Source organism: Pezoporus wallicus, unplaced genomic scaffold, assembly GCF_028554395.1.
Source record: "Pezoporus wallicus isolate ANWC-B61680 ecotype Strahan unplaced genomic scaffold, APGP_CSIRO_Pwel_v1 contig_7011, whole genome shotgun sequence".
Lineage (NCBI taxonomy): Eukaryota > Metazoa > Chordata > Aves > Psittaciformes > Psittacidae > Pezoporus > Pezoporus wallicus.
This window is the reverse complement of record NW_026638234.1, coordinates 1,492,291-1,514,663: the sequence shown is the minus strand read 5'-3', so window position 1 is coordinate 1,514,663 and position 22,373 is coordinate 1,492,291. Positions and strand designations below refer to the sequence as shown.

At 43.4% G+C, this 22,373-nt stretch overlaps 1 protein-coding gene and 1 long non-coding RNA gene across 3 annotated transcripts in view; both read left to right on the top strand.

The window, feature by feature from the left end:
* The window catches only part of MRPS6 (mitochondrial ribosomal protein S6), a 46,232-nt gene extending 39,347 nt beyond the window's left edge, over positions 1-6,885 (top strand). For both annotated transcript variants that reach the window (XM_057410098.1, XM_057410099.1), the window contains exon 3: positions 6,259-6,885. In XM_057410098.1, the coding sequence (XP_057266081.1) occupies positions 6,259-6,436 (178 nt within the window). In that variant the 3' untranslated portion in view covers positions 6,437-6,885. The remainder of the gene's footprint in view (positions 1-6,258) is intronic.
* On the top strand, positions 1,837-4,956 carry LOC130599562 (uncharacterized). Its single transcript, XR_008972261.1, has 3 exons — positions 1,837-1,982; positions 2,776-2,820; positions 4,629-4,956. It is a non-coding gene; the product is annotated as an uncharacterized LOC130599562 (long non-coding RNA).
* Positions 6,886-22,373: the final 15,488 nt, after the last annotated feature.

Genomic DNA, 22,373 nt, shown 5'->3' with positions numbered 1-22,373 from the left:
GTTGTGCTGTGGACTTGTTTGTGTCATAGGGGAAAATGTAAAGGCAAAGAGGTCCTTTCCCAAGAATGCAGCGTGGTCTTAACTTGGCTTCCGGGTCTTGCAGTGCTACAATCGCTCCCCAGGAGCTGGGAGCACTGAACTTCAGTACCAGCTTCCCCTCTGCTATGATGAGGAAGGCTTGGATGTCCTGGCCTTCCCCACCTTCTCTGGGTGGTTTAGGGTCTAAAGCAGTTGGTCCTTCTGTGACAACATCTTGTGTTTTGCCTTCATTATGTAGTATGTGACATAACGTTGCTTCGCCAAAGCACGGTCTCAGGAGAGGGGGCACAACTAATTTCTTGGTGCCTCAGTGGTCTAATACACAAGGAATAGCTAATTACAATAGGAGTATTTTAGCAATTGAGCACTGTGTTAAGACATTCGAACAATGTGGAAACATGTCTATGTAAATTATGTTACAAGTTCGACCTTCTCTTTCCGTAAAGTAGCTGAGCTACTGTATTCACGCAGCTTATTTTTAAACAAGCGGCTTGTGGCCGAGTAGCATGGAGACAAAAGATGCTGAAGTGTCTTTCAATAACCCACGTGGTCTGGATGTGATTTTATTTACTTTGTAAGAATAAAATGATAGTTACCTGTCAGAACTGTTCCCTGGAGTGTTTACGAGTTTCAACAACTCTCCTTGTCTTCCCATCCCCTAGTAAAATACAAACTATTGCATAAGGGACTTCTTCCCGCAGATAAATGTACAGACATGTTTAGCTCCACTCAGGTTAGACTCTCGTGATGATTTCCATGGCTGCTGAAAACCAAAGAGGAGGAAAGAAAAAGATTAAAGGGGTTGCAAAGCTTTCCTTTCTTAATAACACCAAACTAAATTTATAGCTAACACACAACCTATGTTGCTTCTAGTCAGATTTTAGAACCTCATGATCTGTTTCAATCAAAAGGAGTTCTGGGTCTGTAATGCACTTGGACGAGAACAAAAATAGTTTGAATACTTGAGTATTATGCACATTTGTAGTACTTTCTGCTAAATTGATTGTCTTCTTCCACTAGATGGGGCTTTCTTCATTGATGAGTTGAATCATTACTTTCCCTTCAAGTGCTGTTGTCCACATGCACGTACGTGTAAGTGTGGATGTGCCTCAAGTATCAGAGCCCTGAGGTGTTCACCTTACCTGTGGGAATGCAACTTGCCGTTTTGGTGCTTTTGAGAAGGAATGATGCTGCGCAATAATTTGTGCTGTTGAAGTGCCAGTATCATTTTCCAATGCACTGAATTCTGTTAGCATCCTTGTGTAAGCACATTGATTAAATGTCTCAAATAGTGGGCTTGATGGAATGGGGATCAGTCACCATTTTAGGTTGGTTTTTTTTTAAGCTGTAAATTATACAGAAGGCAGAGAAGTGACGTGAGCAGAATTAGTACTTGCTGTGTAACTTCAGTCCCGCTCATAACAGCTTTTCAAATGCAGCCCAGTGAGCATGGCTGTTCAGGTACACAGAATAGGTCAGGCTGCTTTCTCTTTTGCAGTGTAACAGTATTTGTTTTCCTTGCAATGCTGCAAAATGCTTTTTCCGTTATTTAATTCGCTTAATAACAGTCATCTATGTATAGAATTTGGCAAATGAAATTTCTGAAGGGTAAAATGTATTTTCCCCCGAAGTACTTGCTCATTACGGGTTGCGTAATTGCTGTGGCACATTCTAGTTTCTAAGGCACCAGCTTTTGATTTTGATCAGGTACTTCCCCTTTGCTGTCCTTGTGATTTTCAAGGGACTTCCAACTAGTCTGTATGCATTTTCTAAAAGCTGAAAGTAACACATGTCCTTCAAGCTGCAAAATGATGATCTTTCTGAGCGTGAACTTGCCTTCCTGCTCTGCTGAGGAAGGGTAGCTACCACAAGAGTTGAGTGGAAAAGTGAACTACCTCTCTTCAGAGCAACACGGTGGTCCCAAGGATGAAGTGATCTTTCAGGTAGCAAAAAAAGGATGAAGTGATCTTTCAGGTAGCAAAAAAAATTCATTTATGTAGGATTACCTTCTGAGAATAAATGTCCAGCAGCATTCACAAGAGTGCTGCGGCTTGCTTTCCTCCAGGCAGTTTCCTGGTTTACTGTTCAATGCTTCATCTCTACCTGTTCATCAGAACATTTTCTTTCCTTTGTATCTTCTACCTCCCCACTGGGGAAGCTTACATACGCTTACTGCCACTGTGTAAAGGAGAAATTGAAGCATACAGATGTGTTTTGGGCACAACCGTGGGACCACACACGCTCCTCCAAGTCCACCATATGTGTGCTTTTCCCCCTGCTTCCCAGGTCGACAGAGACATATTCTAGGAGGATTTCAAATTGAGTTGTAATCCAGGTGCTTGTCAGAGTTCTTTGAAGTCCTAGACTGTCCATTTGAAAGCAAAATATTTGAGTATCCTTACTTCTCAGGGTTCAGTTTCTGGCTTGGATATGCTAAAAAGGATAAATGAAACCTGGCATCTTTTTCCTCATTTCTCCTTCCCTCTCCTATACAAAGACATGTCCTCCTTTAATTGAGATCATATATCAAGTTAATAATTTTTTTTTCATTTAATGCATTGTTTTAATGTTTCACTTGGCTCTCCTGTATTTAAATCATCCTTCTATTTGCAGTTGAGCAGGATGACAGAAATAACTGTGGTCTCATAGTCAGTCAATGGAATTTTCCTGCATTTCTCTGCTGATGACTTGGCTGACTCTTAGAGAATCTAAATGCTTTTGCATTTTTGCATGCAGGAATGAGGTGGTTTCCCTCCTGCATTCCTGTATTTTTCCCTATCTGTAAGTCTTACTGGGATTTGGTTTTGTTTATTACGCAAACAGTAGCTACAGCATTGTGTATTGGGTCATAGATCACTGCCTGAAATGAAGGTTGCTGCAAGCCTCATTGAGGGTGGGTTAAAAAAACTCCATGGCCTCGTGACAGCCAATTTAAATGTGTATATTTGGGGGGGGAAGAGGTTCCAGATCCCCTCAGGGCTTGCATTGTCAATTGTGTTTGGTTATTGCTTTTGCAGCCATTAGTTTCTTCTCTTTCTTTAATGCAGCAATACCATTTGCTACGCTGGCCCTCTTTTCCTTCTCGGATTTTTGGCACACGAAGGCAATCATTGCTTGTTAACATTGAAGAGTGGTGGTTGTTTTTAAAAACTCACATTGTCCCCAATTACTGCAGTTCTGTACCCTCAGATAAAATACCTATTCTGCGAGGAGTCATAAAGATATGCTGTAACAGCTCATCCTCCCACCCCCCCCCTCTCCTTCAGTTATCAACAGTGCGTCAGTGGAAATTTCCACCATTTGCTAACGTGAGAGAGAGCACAAAGTTGCAAAGCAGCCTTTGGAGGAAAAAAAAACTATTGCCGTTTTAGGAGCACAATGAAGAGCAGCGTCCGACTTGCAAGCAGAAATGAAATGAAATTCTTGAGGAGCTGAGGGATAAAATGGTGCGGCAGAGGGCACAGATTGCAATCCGAATGAATGCTTCTGCTAAGGGAAGGGGACATGAAAGTGGTGGAGGATCACTAGCTAGATTTTTCTCCCCCCATCCTCCTTCCTGTTAGTTGTAACTGTGAGAGCATCTGGAAGGCTTCTTCCCAAGGAGAAGAGTAAAGTGTCATCTGTTAAATTTACCAGTGGCTTTTAATGGCTTTAACAGAAAATGACTTTCCCTTTTTAAGGGGTGTGCATCCTTCAGATGTTGCTGTGCAGTATTTCTAATGAAACAGTAGGTTTGGTTTACCAAATATATTAAGCCAAATCCTGTTCCCCTTTGAAGCCTGTGAGGATTTGAGTGGAGGACTGAGCCCACCAGAGTTCCTCCAAATTCATCCTGAGGCAAATTATTCCTTCAGCTTTCAGTAGCCTTTCTGCAGTCAGAGGAGCAGCACCTTTGCTGACATGACCTGGCACTGATCCCTTGGCTTCAGAGATGCTAGGCTGCAGTCCACACTGGCTGGGCTTCTGTTCTGGAGCATTCGTTGCTTCAGTGTGGGCTGCAGGGAGATTTTTTTGCTATCAGACCTCTCAAGTACAAGAATTCAGTGCTTCAGCCTGGCCTTTCTGAAAAAGGCTTCAGAGATGAATTGTGGCTGTTAATGCAGATGCCTGTGTAAGAGGTTCAGGACTAGATGCAGATTTAAATTAGATATTAGGAAGAAATTCTTCCCTGTGAGGGTGGTGAGGCACTGGCACAGGTTGCCCAGGGAAGTTGTGGCTGCCCCATCCCTGGCGGTGTCCACGGCCAGGCTGGATGGGGCTTTGAGCAACCTGGGCTAGTGGAGGGTGTCCCTGCCCTTGGAAGGGAGTTGAAACTGGATGAGCTTTAAGGTCGCTTCTAACCCAAACCATTCTGTGATTCTGTGTCTGGCTAAGGAGAAAAGCATCTTCGTCATATTTTCCCTAGGTAGATTCCACCCCTGTGCAGTCATCCAGCATGTGTTGCTTGAATCATTTCTGGCCCAATGGGTCTGCTGTGTGTAATGTTTTTGATGTAGCACTTTTAGTTGGATGAAAATGAACTCCATGCAGCATAAAGAACATGAGCAGATTCATTGTTCATGACCTCATCTCCTGTATTTCCTGTTCAGAGTCCCAGTTCAGCTTCTGGTCTTGGGAACTTACCCTCCAACAGTACCTTTATGAAGATGGACTTTCGCTAGCTTAGTAAGAATCCATACCTCTTGCAGAACAAAGTCCCCTCTATTAGGTACAATTGTTAAATCAAAGTGGGATGCTTGATCTTGCTTGGGTAATACAACTTCAGTTAAGGGATATCGCTTTCAGGTTGTACTGATGCTTCATGGGGAGGTGTGCTTGAGTGGACTAGGAGGAAAGGGGAGCTTTCATAAGAAGATGTGTAAAGATGAAAATGAAATAGCTAGGTGGCAAGTTCTGTGTTGTACATTTAACCTTTAGATTACTTGGAAAGTAGTTGGAAACAAGGGGTTAGTTCTCTTCACCTGGATTTCTGAGGCAGTGGTAGTGTCTTTTCGGTAGTTAGTGCCATGCCAATGCAGTCAAATGTGTTACAGCACTGTTGACAGTGCTACTAGTTCATACACAGCATTTCAAGGAAGGATGGATGGCCAGTGACATGGCTCACTCATTTTTTCACATTAGCATGATGGCTGTCACTAGGTCGCTCAGAACTTGCAGGAATAGTAGACTTTATGTTGCTAATGAATTTAAGGTATATCTCGTATATACCTTAAGATGGGATCTGAATTTGCATATCCGAGATTAAGTTAGTGTGCAGCTTTCAGTTGCGTCCCTTGTCTGAAATGGGACTCCTGAATTGCAGTAGACTGCTTTGCTTGTTTGGGTGTACTGGCATTTTGAAAGCCTCTTCCAAAATTATGGTTGAGCTCAGGAAGAAAGGGCAGCTCTTCAGCAAAGGAGTTTCATTGCAGTGGTAACCTTGGTGACCTAAAATATTAATGGGGAGCAATGTTCTTTCCTGTAGGTGGGTGGTTGGCTTTTTCTTTATAGATGTCAAAGACAGCTTTGTGGTGGGCAGGAAGCACTTACCTGAAACACTGCGTTTTATACATGCTGTGCATGTGTGGAAGTAAGACCACCTCGGTCCCACCAAGTTCAGCAGGGCAAGTCCCAGCTGTGCAAGGGGAGTACACAGCTTCAGCTCCTACCCTCAGATTAAAACTTTAAGCCATGTTCCCATCAAAGGTGTACCTGATTTGGGGTAAATCCATCTCCTTGTGTTTCCTTTGCCCCCATTTTTTTTTATAATTTCCATTCAGCTCCGAGGCAGAACTTTTAAGGAAGAAATGTGCCTGTATGTATGTAAGCTTGAGATGGTTCGCACTGGCATCTGTTCCCCAAAGAAACAATGTCATGAATTTGAAGAAGAAGGATGCATGTTGTAACTGAAATAAATGTGTCACCTCACCTCTTTGAAAGACTGTTCACATCGAGAGGTGGAAATGAATGTAATAGGTACAAGAAGAGTAAGTTCTCTTTAATCTCCTTGGGTAGGCAGTGCTGTACAACAAAGAAGAGTTCAGGCTGAGCCTGCTTCAACTGAATTTTTCTTATTTGAAATTAAGATAATACCGAGGTTTTATTATAACAATCCTGGTACCAAAATGTAAGCAAAAAAAAATCTTATTCAAGAAATCCCACAGAACAGTTAGTTGCATGACTTAAAGTTGTTGCAGTACAGGTAGTTTTTTTACATTGTGTGTATGTTTCTCATTGCAGGTATTTTTTGATAGACTTAGAGGCCCCACCTACGATTGTAACGACCATGATGGACCATTTAGGACGTGATATTGATGTAATTAGACGTGCTTTTATAAAGCATCCTCTATCAAAGACAGAAGAATGCAGTGGCATAATCCCAGTCAACTATAACGATAAACTAGTTGCCAAGAAGTGAAATACTCAAAATAGTGTGTTTGAAACCTTTACAAAATTTTTTACTCCTGTTTTGGAAAACAACTGTGTTAACTGATGTCCATTATAAATAATCATTTTTGGCCATGTTATGTGTGTGACATAGTACACTAAAGCTATTGTAATAGTTGAGGTTTCTTTTTGTTTAGAATAATTTGAATAGATTTAATCTGTATGCTTATCTTGATATTTGACAACTCTGAAAATTGATTTTCTTTCCTTAGAGCATTACATTGATAATGAAGATTTGTCCATCACCAGAATGCTAAAAATAGCATTCTTTTTCCAAAGACAGATTACTGCAGAATATGTATATTTACATAAGAGATTAAGAAACCTACAGTGTAAATATAGCAGCATAGGATGATTTGTTGGAGGGGGGTTTTGTGCTTGTTTTTGGAAAAAGTTAATAAAAATGTGTTTAAAAATAAACTGACTCATTTTTCTTTAAAGCAGAAAAGGTACAAGAAAAAACAAGTTATGCTGCCAAAAGACATGTATCATACTGATTTCTTTAAGGTAATAACTCTGTTCAAAGTACAGGTAAAAACAATACAGAACAGGCCAGAAGCTTCCAAGTGACAGGTTAGAGAACGGCTGTACTTGTATATGAACAGAAGAATGACAGATGCTTTGTTTTACCATCAGCTAGACCCAGGTGGACACTTCAAACTGAGGAAAACATCAAGACAAAGGTCTTATCGCATATTTTGTCTTTCTTCTGCTCTTATGAACACAGAGAAAAAAGCAATGCACATGGAAGATGGCACAGGACAAGCTCCTGCAGGTCTCACAAAAATTCAGTAGTTTCCAGCGGATGTCTGTATTTCCCCTATGCTACTGGAGGAATGCACTGGCAATTTCTCCTTCTGAAGGAGTGTGTGTATAGTTATTTCTGTAAAAGAAACCTTGGAAGCCAAGGTCAGATTCCGAGAGACCTGTGATGGGTCTTGTTGGTGTGACTACTCTTTTGCGTGCTGTTTCATCATGAGTTTGTCTCTTTTTCATGGAGGTAGCTGGGTCATTTTTTGGGGGAAAGGGGGTGTTTGTGTGCTGCTTTTTTTCTTGGATGCAGAACTTGGGGGGGGGGGGACGGGGAGGGAGGGAGGAGAGAGAAACCAATGTTTTTTTTCTAAGTATCTTCTTTTTTAAAGGAAAAAATGCATTAGAAAAATAAGGAGGAGGCTTTCTTTCTGCATGTCTTTATTTAGGAGAAATGAATGCATGTGGTTTTGTGGGGTTTGGTTTTCTGGTGTGTTTTTCTGTTTTTTCAATCTGCTTTTCTTCTAAGAGCAGACTGTCACATTTTGTCTCTCCTGGAAAAAATGCTGGAAGAATGGAGGGAATGCACTACGTGCTTACTGAAGGTGGTTCTATATTAGATGTGCTTTTATTTTTGTAGTTACTGCCACTTTTGATCATGTGGTTGTGTCTGCTCCGATGCCTGCTCCAGGCAGAGCTTTTCTTATCAATGATATTTCTTTGTAGAACAGGCCCTCCTTCCGTACACGTATGAGCTTATGTTTGTAAGTCTGTGCTGCAGGTTTGGCTCCCTGGGCTGCCCTTTCTGTTGGGCTGCTGAAAATTCAGATTGGCAGCACAGAAAGCACAAACTACAGGTAGGGAAACACAGAATGCTTTAAGTAATGTGTCTTACTTAGGGGTTTCTCAGAAGCTTTTATTAAATAGAATGTGAAGAGAAAACCTGTAGTTTAAAGTCGCTTTGCCTCTGGTTTGGACTTTGGGCCCTAGATTTCATTCGAATAGAAGAGGGAATATATAAGCTTCCGACTTCACAAAACAAAGATGATGGTAAACAGAGGCTGTACACACATGAATGTTGTACGTTTGCCTTCATTCATTTTCCTTCAGCATAGTAATAAATTTTGCATTTAATTTGTTCCAATTTCTAGGTTGAAGCCTGTGTTCAGTAGGAAAATCCTAGCTGCTCATTGGAGATGAGCCTAACAGCTTATTATTCAATACATGATGTTATTTGTTGTGAGACTGACCTTTGGTCAGTCAGACATTTGTCCCACTCCTTTCTGTGGGACCCGTTTCTGACCTTAACAGAAGATTGATGGATGTCAAGAACAGAAGCCTGGAGCTCCTGAGTCCAGCTCGTGCCAAGAGCAGATCAGCCGTAGTGCATGTTTTGGAGCTGCAGCTCCTGTTTTCTGAAGTACTGAGCATGCAGAGGGAAGTAACCAAGAGTCTTCTTTGCCTTTAGGATAGAAACACTGACCCCTGAAACCAGTGGCCACAAGCAGAGCCATGCTTGTCTTCCTGGTGCGTGGGGTACATAAGCATTGGTGCTTTCTCAGCAGCAAGATTTATTTATAAAAGGCCTGCTGAGTAGCTGGCTCTCAACTGGATGTGCTATTTTCCTCATAATTGATAGTTTCTAATATGAACATTTTTTATTTTGCTGTTTTAATAGCGGGTGGGGTGGGGGAAGCTGAGGAAGGAGCCTTGGCTTGCAATTTGTTTAGCCCAGTCAGCCACCCAGACTGGTAGGTAGCTATTTTGGGTGCCCCTTCTCTTTCAATAGCTGTAAACACAGGAATGGACATGAGTAGATCAGGAGATTTGAGTAGTTCTGTGTTTGAGCAAACATTCTGAGTTAAGCCATGGGAGAAAGCTAGTAACTGTACCTTTAATGGTCATAAATTATCTTCACAGAGGAAGAGAAACCTTAGCACATCTTTCAGATGGGTTTACCTTTTTGATCATCAATAGCTGGCTTGTCCCCCTAGGCTGTGAGCGACTCTTGATCTCCAAGACTAGAATTTCAGGACACTGCGATGTCACTGGAGAGCCAGAAGAGCCTGTGCAGCCAAACTGTGGCCAAATACCTAAAATGTCAAACTCCGCTGGTATTCCCAAAGGCCTGAACGGTTTGAATACCAGTACTTCAAATTTTGTTTACCAAAGAATCCAGTAGTGAAGCTCTTCATCCCATCCTTAGATTATGTTTCTGAGTGTATAAAGTAAGTAGCTTTATGCTCCTAGATACTCTGGTTTTCTTGTTTGTGGATTGTGGAGATACACAGAGTTGGGTAAGTATTAAAATAACAACTGGCAGTTCTCCTGGCTCAGAAGTGTTTTATTTTCTCAGTCTTAACCTTCAGCAAACAAACAAGCACAAGTGGTTTTATGGTGAAGATCTGAGGTATGTCTTCAATCACTCCTTTTTTCCTGATCTTGTTTCTCTCAGCTCAGTCTGGAGCTCTGGAGGTTTCTTCAGTAGACAGAGGGTGCTGCAGCAATAAGGCGTTCTGCAGAGCACTCTGTGTTGCCGCTGGCTTGACCCCAGGAAGTTTGTGCATGCAGTGATTTGCTCCCATGGACCAAGAGTGCATCTTCTGACTAGTCTGTCAAGATCCCCTTTGTTGATAGTGTGAGCTTAAAGAATTCCAGGATCCTCAGTGTCAGTAGAATACTTCTATCACTAAATGTTTTCATGGCACTCTGAAAATCATTTTTCTGCTGGGCTTCTACTTCAGAGCTGCAGGCTGAGCTGAGTAGAGCAAGCGCACAGGGATGTATTGTTTTGGAAATCATCCGAGGAATAATTAGAATGGCAACAGTTGACATGACTCATGGACTCCTACTGTTGAATCTAGGCTTTGATCACTGAAACATATCACCTGTCACTTAATGAGATCAGTTTCTGTTTAGTAAGTTGCTATGTTCTGTTATGAGGAAGACTTGGAAATTTAAAGCAGTGCTGTTGGAGTCATAGAAATTTCTATTAAGACATGAGCAATCTGCCACACGTTATTTCTGCTCAAAGCAGCTCCTAGGGTCTGTCCAGCATGCCATTGTCTCCGGCATAAATGTTCAAGAATCTGAAGGCAAAACTTCCAGATACTTTGAACTTGTGGCATGTAATCACAGGCTTAAAACTCATGAGTACTGTTTAAAAAGGGAGCTCTTTTTATTGGCCTTTTAGATCTCATGATTCACTTTTTTCAAACATCGTTGCTGGCACGATTTTCACATCACATCTGACTGAAGAGTTCTTGGAAAAACACAAGCTATAGCAAATGAGATGCCTAATAAATTCATGGGGACTGGTGCTATGTCCCTCCACCCACTGAAGCAGAACAAGAGAAATTAAAAGGAAATCTGTGTCCTTTCCTAGAATGCTGAGGTTTAGGTAGGACAAAAGTGAGAATTGATGCGGCACCAAAACACGCCTTTTCCCAGCTGCTGCGCAGAGGAAAGCTTAAAAATGTGTTGCTGTCTGTGACCTATGTGATCTGTTGCTTTCTTAGTGCTGCTTCAACAGACCTTTAAAAACATGTAGGCTGCAGCTGCAGCTTAGGCTAATGCTGCTCCCCTTTGCACAGCTATTTGTGCAGTGCTGCAGAGGAGTGGGAGTCACCACTTATTGAATGCTGGTTAACGTGAGGAGTAATGTATTGACAGATTCCAGTTTGGAGCACTTAAGTTTGCCTTCTAAAAGCATTTTTAATGGGATGTAGTGCTCACTGTAAACCTAGGGAGTTTTCATTCCTGGTATTTTTTGCATTGTGCTTGGGCTGCCAAGTCAACCTTGTTAAGAGAACGGCACAGAGAAAATCTGGCTTATTAAGATCTTTGACACATTTGCGTTGAGGATAGTGTTGGGAGTTTGAATAGTTTTGGCTCCACTGTATGCACTAAGAGGCCTCTGGCTGAATTCTTGGAGCAGATGTATCCTGACAGTACTTTCTTGATGCACTTCTCTCCCTTTAGCCACCTTAGCAGGGCTTGCAGACTTCTGAACTGTTGAAGACTCACATGATCCCCTTCCATGCAGAGGTTTGCTGGTGCATCTTGGAGAACGCCCAGCACATGCAGGGCTCCCATGGAGCTTCTGACTGTGGCAGTGAGGTAAGTTCAGCTCAGTTTTCTGCTGAGGGCTGATGTGAAAGTTACATGCAGGGAGAAAAAGTCTTCTTATTTCCCTTCACGATTCACGTTGATAGCAGCAGTGGGGTGAGGCAGGGTGGAGGGGGCTTGTTGCATATTCACTGTTCTTGCAGGCTGTCTGCTCCCCTGTTTTTTGTATGTGACGAGCAGAATGAAAATGTCATATAGAATCTGTTCTGTCTGTATGCACTGCTAACTGGGAGATACATGACTGAGGAAAATGTAGGGAGCAGGATGTTTATTATCTTATTAATGCACAGGCATCATTCCCATTCTTTTGCTGAGTGGGAATGTTATGGAAAATATACACTTTTTAAATGTCAAGGAGGTAAGCACCTTAGAAGTTGCAAGGCCGCATAACGCTGGGGTAGTGGAGTGGATGGGGCAAGGCTGTTTGGAAGTAAGTATCTGCAGCTGTGGTCATAACAGATCACGGTGTGTGAAAAGTGTGATGCAGAAGGGTGTCAAAGGAGTAGAGGGTCTGTGTGGTGAAGCTGATGGGACCCACGCTAAGTACATGCCACAGAGGTGTGTAGGAATGCTGGGGGGGAAACCCAAAGTGCATCCCTCCCTCCTGCCCTGAAGCAGTCTGTATGTTTGCACAGAGGAGTACTGGAAGCAGCTGGTGGGTATGAGTCTGTGCCCAGCACGCTCAAAGTGTAGACACAAGACTTGCACTGCGTCAGCATGCTGGAGGAAAATCAAACCAGAATTGTTTGATCCCCCAACTTGCTAACTATGAGGCAGGCTAGGATATCGCAAGTTGAACCAGCCACTGGAAAGTGCAAATGGTTTGCTTTAGTAATCCCTGTAATCCCCTATAAATAATGCCCTCCCCTATATTGATGAAAAAATTATGTAACAGCAATACCCAGCCAAAAGGGAAAAAATAAGCAAAACAGAAAATGAACTAGTGCACTCATGATGCTGGTCAGATTCATCTGGGCCGCATTAGGAGAGCTTAGGATTGCTGCCAGGGAAAGGAGGACTATCATCAGGAAGGAAAATCTGCATAATCTTGGGCTGGAAAAGTAGTTTTCAAGAAACTTCAGACCCCAAGGCTTTGTTATACAAGTTTCAGGCTGATCTGGAAGGTGGGGAATTGGTGTCTTTGGTCATGCTCAGCTTGTTTATGGAGACTTTCACTCTGGGATTCCTACAGTAACTGGCCTCCAGGTCAGTTGTGGCCACCCCTGCCTTGATGTGGTGGCTCTTCCCTGTTCCACGTGCATGGAGAAATCACTACTGGTTTGCTCTGGCACCCTTGTTAAGCTTCGCTGAAAAGGGATTTAGTGGATCAGGAGATAGAGCTAGGACGGGTTTTTCTCCCAGGGCTGGAGATTCTGGCAGAGCTGCTGGGAGATACTTGCACTGTGGCTGAAGGAGAGTTTGTTCTCTGGTTAGAGAATTGTGAAAGGACTGTTGACTGCTGTTTGATGGGCAAGGTTTGGCTTTAAAAGATATGTGCCTATCTGTTAAACGCGTGCTTACATGCTTGAAGTTGTCCTGAGATCTTACCGTGTCTCAGGCTGTGCTTTGGGCTGCAGTCTGCAGGAGTCGCATCTGATTGATAGAGCTGACAGTAATGCCCATTTGATGGTCCTTGGATATGCCATAGGGGTTGTGGTGTGCACAGGGAGGCACAGCCACTGAGTGTTGGTGCTGCACCTGCTGCCTTCTTTCCTCCCTCTTCCCCTGCCTTACCCTCCTCCTGAGAAGCACCTCCACCATCATTTGCTATCTCTGCCCAGAGACAGCCAGCTCAGCCACCTGAACTTCTCATAAGACCTGGACTTACGTGTTGGTGGCACACTCAAACTGTCCTGGGTTTGGCTGGGATAAAGGTGATTTTCTTCCTAATAGCCGGTTTTGGATTTAGGATGGGAATAATGATAACACATTGATGTTTTGCTTGTGGCTGATTGGTGCTTACATGAAGCCAAGGACTTTTCTGTCTCTCACACCACCCCACCAGCAAGGAGGCTGTGGGTACACAAGAAGTTGGGAGGGGACACAGCTGAAACAGCTGACCCCAACTGGCCAAAGGGCTATCCCATACCATATGACATCATGCTCAGTATATAAACCAGGGGGAAAGCTGGCCAGGGGCTGCTGCTCAGGAGCTGGCTGGGCATTGGTCAGTGGGTGGTGAGCAATTGCATTGTGCATCACTTGTTTTCTGTATTCTTCTATCATTATTGCTACTTCCTTTTCTGTCCTATTAAAGTGTCTTTATCTCAACCCAGGAATTTTGCTTTTTTATTTTTTTCGTCCCAATTGTCTCCTCCATCGCACTGGGGGCAGTGAGCAAGTGGCTGTGTGGTGCTGAGCTGCCAGGCAGGAGTCCTTTATGGTGCCCTCAAAGGGTTGAGATAAGGACAGATCTGACCAGAGCATGTTAAAACAAATGTGTTATAAGCGTTCACTGTGTTAGTTTAACAGTCTCTGGTCACAACATTGCTTTATTTGCTCTGAATTGGTTTTCTCAGGGTTGCATTATGTCACACCTTGCTTGCTGTGTATGTTCCCTGTGGTGCTGTTTATCACCTCTGGGGGCTGGGTTAAAGTTATCATTTTGCTGCACTGTGTTAACGCTGGTTTATGATATGGTAAAATTGTGGGGTTTGTGATTAATCTGGTATTTGTACTCAGCATTGCTATCACCTCTGTACTTTGGGTACCATCTCTCAGAACTGTTAATTTACTCTTTACCTTTACTCCTGGGACACTTCCCCCCACTCCTTCACCCTCCCCTTCTCCTCCAGGCTAGTTGCAATAGCTCTTGAATTTTGATTATCCTTGGGCTGGTTAAACCATGTTCCTGCTGCTGTGTCTCCTGAATGTATTTCAGGTCTTGTGTAAGGTTAAGCAACTATTTAAGAACATCACCCAGAGATCTGCCCAGAGGCTGGATAGTTATGGGTGGCAGGGTGTGTGGGATAGAATGGATACCTAGGACAGTGTTGGAACTGCACCCCTGAACAAGTGCAGAATCCTGGAGAACTAGTAAAATATTTGGAAAAAGTATGCTTGTCACCCTGGCAATTCCAGAGAGGCACAAATCACTGCAATGTGCTGGGGCCTGGCCTATGCCTGCCAAGCCCTGCTTAAAACTATTCAGTACCCTAAAGGGGAAAATAAGGTCTCTGGATCTGATGACAAAATGGCAGGCACAGCAGCCAATCTAACCTCCATGACAGGCACTGCAGCTGAACCAGAGAACCAACCTGTGCCAATATATCTATACACAAGAAGAAATAATTGGATGTGAAAGTCAGCTCATTTGCTAAGGTAAGAAACTCATCCTAAGAAGGGGGAAGAAGCAGATTGAGGGAGGCTACTCTGAAGCAGGGCCATCACAAGAAGAGGAGGAGGAGGAGGTAGAACCCATAAACAAGGCAGTAACCACCTGATGATCCCTATCCCTGAGTGAGCTGTGAGGTACTCAAAAAGATGTCGACTGTTGTCCAGGCAAGTACATTGTCACATTGCTGCTCCAGTGCTGGGATAACAGGGCCCATAGCCTGGAATTGGAGTGTAGGGAGGGGGCATTGGCAAAATGATTAGAAAAGTGGCACAAGTTGCAAGGAAAAACAATCACAGAAGGGGTTTCTTCTGGGAAAATTGCTGCTTCAGTTTCCAGTGAGCAGTTCCTCAGAGTAGAAGGGCTGATCTTACTTCCAATCTTAATAAAGGGACTTATGATTCATGCTTACAAGAAGTGAGTAACAAATACCATGACCAGGACTAGAGGAATCCTGACTCCAGCCAGGTGGAGGAGAGAGACTGCTGGACTCTGTGGATTTGATGGCCTGGCACATCAGACCTACAGGAGTATAAAGTTCTAGTGGACACTGGTGCACAGTGCGCATCAAGCTATAAAGGGTCAGAACCCATCTGTATTTCTGGAGAGACAGGGGGGTGCAAACAGCAAACTATTGGAGGCAGAAGTGAGCCTGACTGGGAGTGAGTGGCAAAAGCATCCCATTGTGACTTGCTCAGATGCTCCATGCATCCTTGGCACAGACTGTCTGAGGAGAGGGTACTGATGGAATTTTGGTGTAGCTGCCTTGGAGATGGAGGAAATGAAGCAGCTGTCTGCTTGCCTGGTCTCTCAGAGGGCCCTTCTGTTTGGGGTTGCTGAGGGTTGAAGAGCAAGTGCCAATCGCAACCACACAGTTTTACTACACGTGCTACCACAACAGTGCGCTGGTGGCAATACCGCACCAACCGAGACTCCCTGATTTCCATCCATAAGCTGATCCATAGACTGGAAAGCCAAGGAGCGATCAGCAGGACCTGCTTACCCTTTAACAGCCCCATATGGCCAGTGAGAAAGTCTAATGGAAAACGGAGACTATGTGGCCTGAATGAGGTCACACTGCCACTGAGTGCTGCCGTGCTGGACATGCTAGAACTTCAATATGAACTGGAGTCAAAAGCAGCCAAGTGGTATGCCACAATTTATAGTGCTAATGCATTTTATCAATCCCTGTGGCAGCAGAGTGCAGGCCACAATTTGCTTTTATGTAGAAGGGCATCCAGTACACTTGGAATCTACTGCCCCAGGGGTGGAAACACAGCCCTACCATCTGCCATGGACTGATCCAGACTGCACTGAAACAGAGGGAAGCTCCAGAACACCTGCAATATATTGATAATACTATTGTGTGGGGCAATACAGCAGAAGTTTTTGAGAAAGAGAAGAGAATAGTCAAAATCTGTCTGAAAGCTGGTGTTGACATAAACCAAAGTAAGGTCAAGGGACCTGCACAGGAGATCCAGTTTTTAGGAATAAAATGGCAAGATAGACATCGTACACAGCGTAGAAAGGGATAAAGCCCATGTACTGTGTGTAAAATACATGCTGTGAAAGACAGTCTGGGTGATAACCCAGCCTCGGGCAAGGGCAAGCCCCTCTGTGGAACTGCTTTTGCTCAGCAACCTGAGTGCACTTGCTGTGTAATAGGGGAGGATGGGGAAGTCCAGTGTGTACCTCAAGGGGATTTGATTTTGGGTGAGAATAACCAATGATTTGAATTGCATGATGTTAATTGTTGTGTAATACTGTATGTCTACACTACTATGCTATATGCCTTATCAATGGTATTACAGTAAGAATTGCCCAAATTAATGAAGGATGTATTCTGATGAAACTGAGGGAAGTACAACAGCGATAGAACTGGACAAGCACAGCAGTGATGGAACCAAAACTGGCTTCAGCATGCAATGATCCCATGGCACACGCTATCTCTCTTACACTGAAGGTCAGTTATAACAGACGGAGCCCAAACTCATGGACTAAATGGGCTCAACAGACTTTTTAGAGAGATGGCCCATAGATTAAGGGAATGATATCTGCATGCATGCATCAAAAAATATGAAAGGTGATGGTGATTAATTGGGATGTATTGGGAAGTTTGGGACCTGGGCATGACATGCATGGTATGGGATAAGGGGAGGATATTGTCTGGTTTTGGCTTGGATAAAGTTAATTTTCTTCCTAGTAGCTGGTACAGTGCTGTGTTTTGGATTTAGGATGAGAATAATGTTGGTAACACACTGATGTTTCAGTTGTTGCTGAGCAGTGCTTAGACTAAGTCAAAGACTTTTCAGTTTCTCATACTGTCCTGCCAGCAAGTAGGCTGGGGGTGCACAAACAGGCCAAAGGGATATTCCATATCATATGGTGTGATAGGGTCACCCTGCACCGGTGTGCCGAGTGACACGCGACTCCAGAGGAGACATGTTGCCTTTGGCAGGGCAGGGAGCAGTTTGGGTGCGCAGTGATTTCACTAGCACTTGTTATCTTGCAGCGTGTAAGGAGTTTGGGCAGCTCTGAGAAAGCTACTGATGAGTTTTCCAGCCTGCCATACCAAGTGAGAGGCTTTTGTGACACCTCTGCAGACAGTCTGAGGCCAGGGCAGCACAGAGGGTCAGGGAAGGGATGATGGGAAGCATGCTGACAAAGCAGCAGAGACACAGCGCATCTTTCCAGTTGAAGAAGGCTGCAGGAGGTTTCTCCAAAGACTGTACTTGGTAGGTGAATCACTATCGAGAAGCACAGCTATTCTTCTTGTGTAGGTCTGTACTGCCAGCTTCTCCACAGCCTCTGCTGACAGTGACTAATCACTTGGAGACAAGTGGGGCCAATGATGGTGAAGAGGATTGTAAATCACTGCATTATAATTGCTTCTGCACGTGACATTCCTCTTGACCTCTGGAAACTCTAAAAACAGCTGTGGTCTAAAACCCCCAGTTAATTGCACTGTGAAGAGCAAGAGCCCCCTCTGAGTGTTATTATGATTTGAATTACATGGTCCTTAAATGCTGGCATTTAAGAAAGTACAATAGTGGTCTTCCTCATGTGAGAATCCACAGAAACGTCATGGGTTCTTTTAATGGTAAATGTGGCCAACCTACGGAAGCCAGCTGGAGTCCATGGTCGATGTTGTTACCAGAAGTATTTGCTAAGGTATTTTTGTGAGGATGAAAATGAAGAGCTCCAGATGGTCATCAAGGTATCTTATCCTTGCAATCACAGTCACATGCTTTGTTTTATTCCTGTGTCACTGGTTTGTCCTTGTATCTGGGGGAAAATGTGTTTACTTTGCTTGCCCTGTTGATTTCGATCTGACTGCTACTTGCACAAAGCTAACTGCATACCTGAAAGTTCCAAATATCAGACTTTGCTACAGAGTTCTCCTAAAAGATGTCTAAATAGCATTCCTTGAAAAATAATAGGTTCATTTTGGTTTGGGTTTTGTTGTTTGTTTTGGTTTTTTTTTTCTTTGTTTTTAAATCCTGAAATTAAAGACTAGCAGGTTACTCATACCTGTTGGTTCCTCATTCAGATGTCAGTTTTTCCTCTGGCCTGGGTGAAAGTAAAAATTTTGGATGATTTTACTAAAATTCACTGTTTGAACTTTGGTCAGTGCTAACAGAGTTCTTGGAGTGGGGCAGGAGAGGAAGGAAAAAAGAAAAAGCAACTCTTGGCAGAGAGAAACTCTCTAGGTAGGCCAGTCAACTTGAATGAGTTTTCTTCTTTTTGCTGTGTGTGTCCATTACTTGAAAATGCCTCATAACATTTGGTTGAGATCCTTCTGGAGTTTATCGAAAGGCTTCTGCCTTCTCCACGCTGGTGTGTTGTATGCACACTTGGAGAAAAATGAAGATTTTTTCTGACTGCAGATAAACAGATGTTGTTTGTTTCTGGTATCTTTCGAAGTTCTGTCCCTTGGAGGTTTGACAGAATTTCAGTGGAAATGCCTGAATCCTCTTTTTTTTCCCTTGTCCAGTTCTTTGTACATTTTCTACAGTACTTTATACCATAAAGAAATTCAATTATAGTTTTTAACTTGAGCCTCATTGTCAGGAAACAAACCATTTAAAACAGGATATGTCAATCCTCTTTCCTTTGTAGGAAACTGCAGTTTGGAGGTACTTACACTTACTCGACTGTCAAGATGCTTCAGGTGTCTTTCTGTAATTAATTTTCACATATTCTTCTACACTTCTCTCATCTCTTCTTCAATGCATTCCTGAATCAATTTTTTGTCTTCCATCTTCTGTCATTGTCCCTGGCCAGTGAGCTGTTTGAGGAACTTTGTATCATGTCCTCTGCAGAGATTATGGAGGAGAACAGTGAGGTGTACAGCAAATCTTGGAGTACTGCTTTAGAACTGCACTCTCCTGGCTTCATAGTCATACATGCCTTACAGGCCAGGAGGTGCCTTAAATCACATAGTTTAATCTACTTGCTATCACAAAGTCTACTTACTGCCATACTCCAACCTGTTTTGGGTTGGCCCAACAAGTTTATTTTGGCATAGATTTTCTCTCTGAAAGGTAGCCAAACTCCAAATAAAGACTTCAACTGAAAGCTAATCTAGGCCCTCACCTGAAGAGCCTCTTCCACTGGCTAATCACTCTCACTGTAAAACAAGTTTTGTTTCTGCCTGGCTTTCTACAGCTTGTCATCTGTTTGGGAGAGGCAGTTTTAGGTTTGAGAAATCCAAGGATTTAGTTTCTGAAGTGCATCTTCTTATGGACCTTAAAAAAAAAAAAGGCAGATGCGATCTCCTGTTGTTCACTCTGCCAATGGGATGATAAAAGCAACCAATCTCTTTTAATATAAAATTTTGTTAAAGCAGTGATTTTTAGATGCAGGAAAAGTCATCTATATTTATATAGTTATTCTGTTTACTTGTACCTTTGTATATATTACCAGCAAGTAAGTCTATTCCTTCCAAGAACTTTTCCCTGTAGTATCAGTAGAAGGCATGATATCTCATTTAACAAGAGGAAAAAGGGAGGTAATATGGGGAAATAAAAGGTAGTGTAAGGGATGGCAAAGCTTGATATTTTTCAGAAAAAAAAAGGAGAGACTTGAAGCAAAGGAAAATAATGAAATAATTTGAGAAAACACTTCACTAGAAAATGCAAGTGGTCTAATCAGGAAGAAGAAAATTCAAGAGAGAGTGAAGAAATAGATGAATTTTAGAAATAAATCACCGAAATTACAGCCTTCAGCACTCTTATACTTGATTTCCTAAGTTGTCCATAAATTGTTTGAGATAAAAAGGCATAAACACAGAAAATGTATGTGTAGTGCATAGTTACTTCAGGTTGTGTGTTCACACTTCAGCCTGAATTCCTTGTTCCCACTCCCTGTGTGTTGTTGTTGTCTGGCCATTGCCTAGAGTGCAGAATTTGTCCTCTGGCGGGAAAGAGGAGGTGTAGAAGGGGATAATCTTACACTCAGGCTTTGCTCCTGTGGGCATTTTCAGTGCTACCAGCTCATACTACTTGCACCTCCAAGCTCAGGCCTGGCCTCCAGGCCAGCTACCTTGACAGTGTGGACAATGTCAGGGTGACCAAAGATGATTTACTACTACAGCTGTGAGATCTGCCTGACGGAGGTGGCCCTTGTGTGGTCCACTGCTTCCAGTTTGCTGTCAAATATCTTCGTCAGCCTTCAGGACTGACCAGTGTGTATTCAGACTGGCATGGCCAAGAAAATATCTGTCCTCTGCAGATAGGGCTGCAGCAGGTTGGACTAAAGAAGGTAAAAACACAGAGCAAGGCTTGATAACAAGAACCTGAATGGTCCTAAAAGGCTAGGGTCTTGGTTTTATATCTAATAACCTGGTAACTGAATCTAGAAGGAACTTTCCTGACTCGGATCACTTCCCTTACATAGGGGACTCCTTACACTGAATGCTTGGCACTTTTATGAAAGCTTAGGCTTGCTTACTTGGCTGGGAACAGATACTAGGGCTTTAGTTTCACTGTAAAACAAGGAGTTTCCAACTGTTTATCCAGCAGTAAGAAGTTAACCAAAATCTGGGCACAAAAGCCCTTAAGCTAGGTTCTGATAGTCTTCTAATGCCTTCCCACATCAATCTAAGTCTACATTTTCTGGCTTGTGTACTGACTGCTCATTCACTGTCTGTATGCTTAAAGCTGCCTCCCGCCATACACACACCTAACATTTCAATTGTTGTATCATGAGACTCCATTTCTGCACTGCTCTGCTCTGGGCAGTCAGCTGCAGAAGTCCCAGTCTGCTGGCAGTGGACCAGAGGATCCCACTCTGGGCTGTAGCTAACTACAGCAGGGAACGTTCCGCTGGAAGGGTCATTCAGCCTCCATACTTGTGTGGAAAATTGCTGGGGAAGGAACTGGCATCAGGATGGCATGAGTAAGTTATAAAGCTGGAGAATGCCTACTGCAAGGCAAGCAATGGTAAGTGTGGGTAGTGTAATTCTCTGCCTACTTGCTTTTACTGTAGGGAGTTTGTCCCACCCTGAGTCTTTAAGCTGTTCACCCTAGGATATCTGGAATATAGAGCCTCATAGGCATGCAGACACTTGGCTTTCACTGGAACTCCCACACACAGATCTTATAGGGACAGGACCTGAGCACCTTCTCAGTCCCTGCATGAAATGTGCGTCAGTGCAGTCCCGGTATGGCCATGGATGTTTAGATAAAAGGTGTATGTAGCTCTGCAGAGGAATACTCCAGAGTAAGGGCAATGAAGACGCTTGAGGACATGCTGTTACACTGCTCAAATCGTCTCCTGCGTTGCACTGCTCCTTTAAAGAAAGGTTTTATTTCCTCTTTTGGACAGCTGCACCTCAGGAACAGGCGCAGGAATGTGCTAACGTGCATGTGTGCTTATACAGTTTTGCAGAGCTTGTAAAAGTCTTTGAGAAACATTTGGCAATGAAAGGCTGCATCTCAGCATGTGTCATTGTAACCTGTATGAGCTTTATAGACGCACAGAAAGTAAATTAACTGCCTATTTTAAAAGCATGTGCCAGAGTTTCCTTCATACAATGTTCTGTCATACTCAGGCTGTGAGAAAAAGTCCCCCTCATTTCTCCTCATCTGTGCTCAAGGTAAGATTTGTAGGGTGATGTTATGGCATGAACAAGCCTGCTGCCCCCCCCTTTATACCGCCATATTTTAATGAAATGGTTTCATGTTAAATCAGGAATGATATTAAGATAAAGATCATGCATCCTCCAGCTTCAAATGTTTATTTCCTCTGAGAAGATGTGGGATTTTGTTGTCACTGTCAGATGCTATCTCCAATCTCAGCCTACTGCAGTCTGCCTCGAGCAGGTTCTCGAAATCCAATCTTAAGCACAGGGAGGGGACTGCTTCTGATGATGAAGCTGTTTCCTCTTCTCCACTCTTCATGAGAAGAATTTCTTCCATTTATGTAAATGGGCATCCTTACATTTCAGGCTCTGTGAGAAGGGGAAAAGGAGAAACCAAGAACCCAATTGTCTCTGACGTGCTTCCTGCACACTCATTATGCTCTTCCCAGCAATAAGCATGGAGGTACTCATCCTTCATGTTAGAAGCAAAGGGTAGCAATGGCTATGCCTAAAAAGCCTCATGTCCACCTTGCTGCAGGGCTCGGCAGCCAGCAGCATGAGGGGGCCCTGGGAGTGTGGCAGTTTGAGGTGTGCAGGGAGGGGCAGCCATGC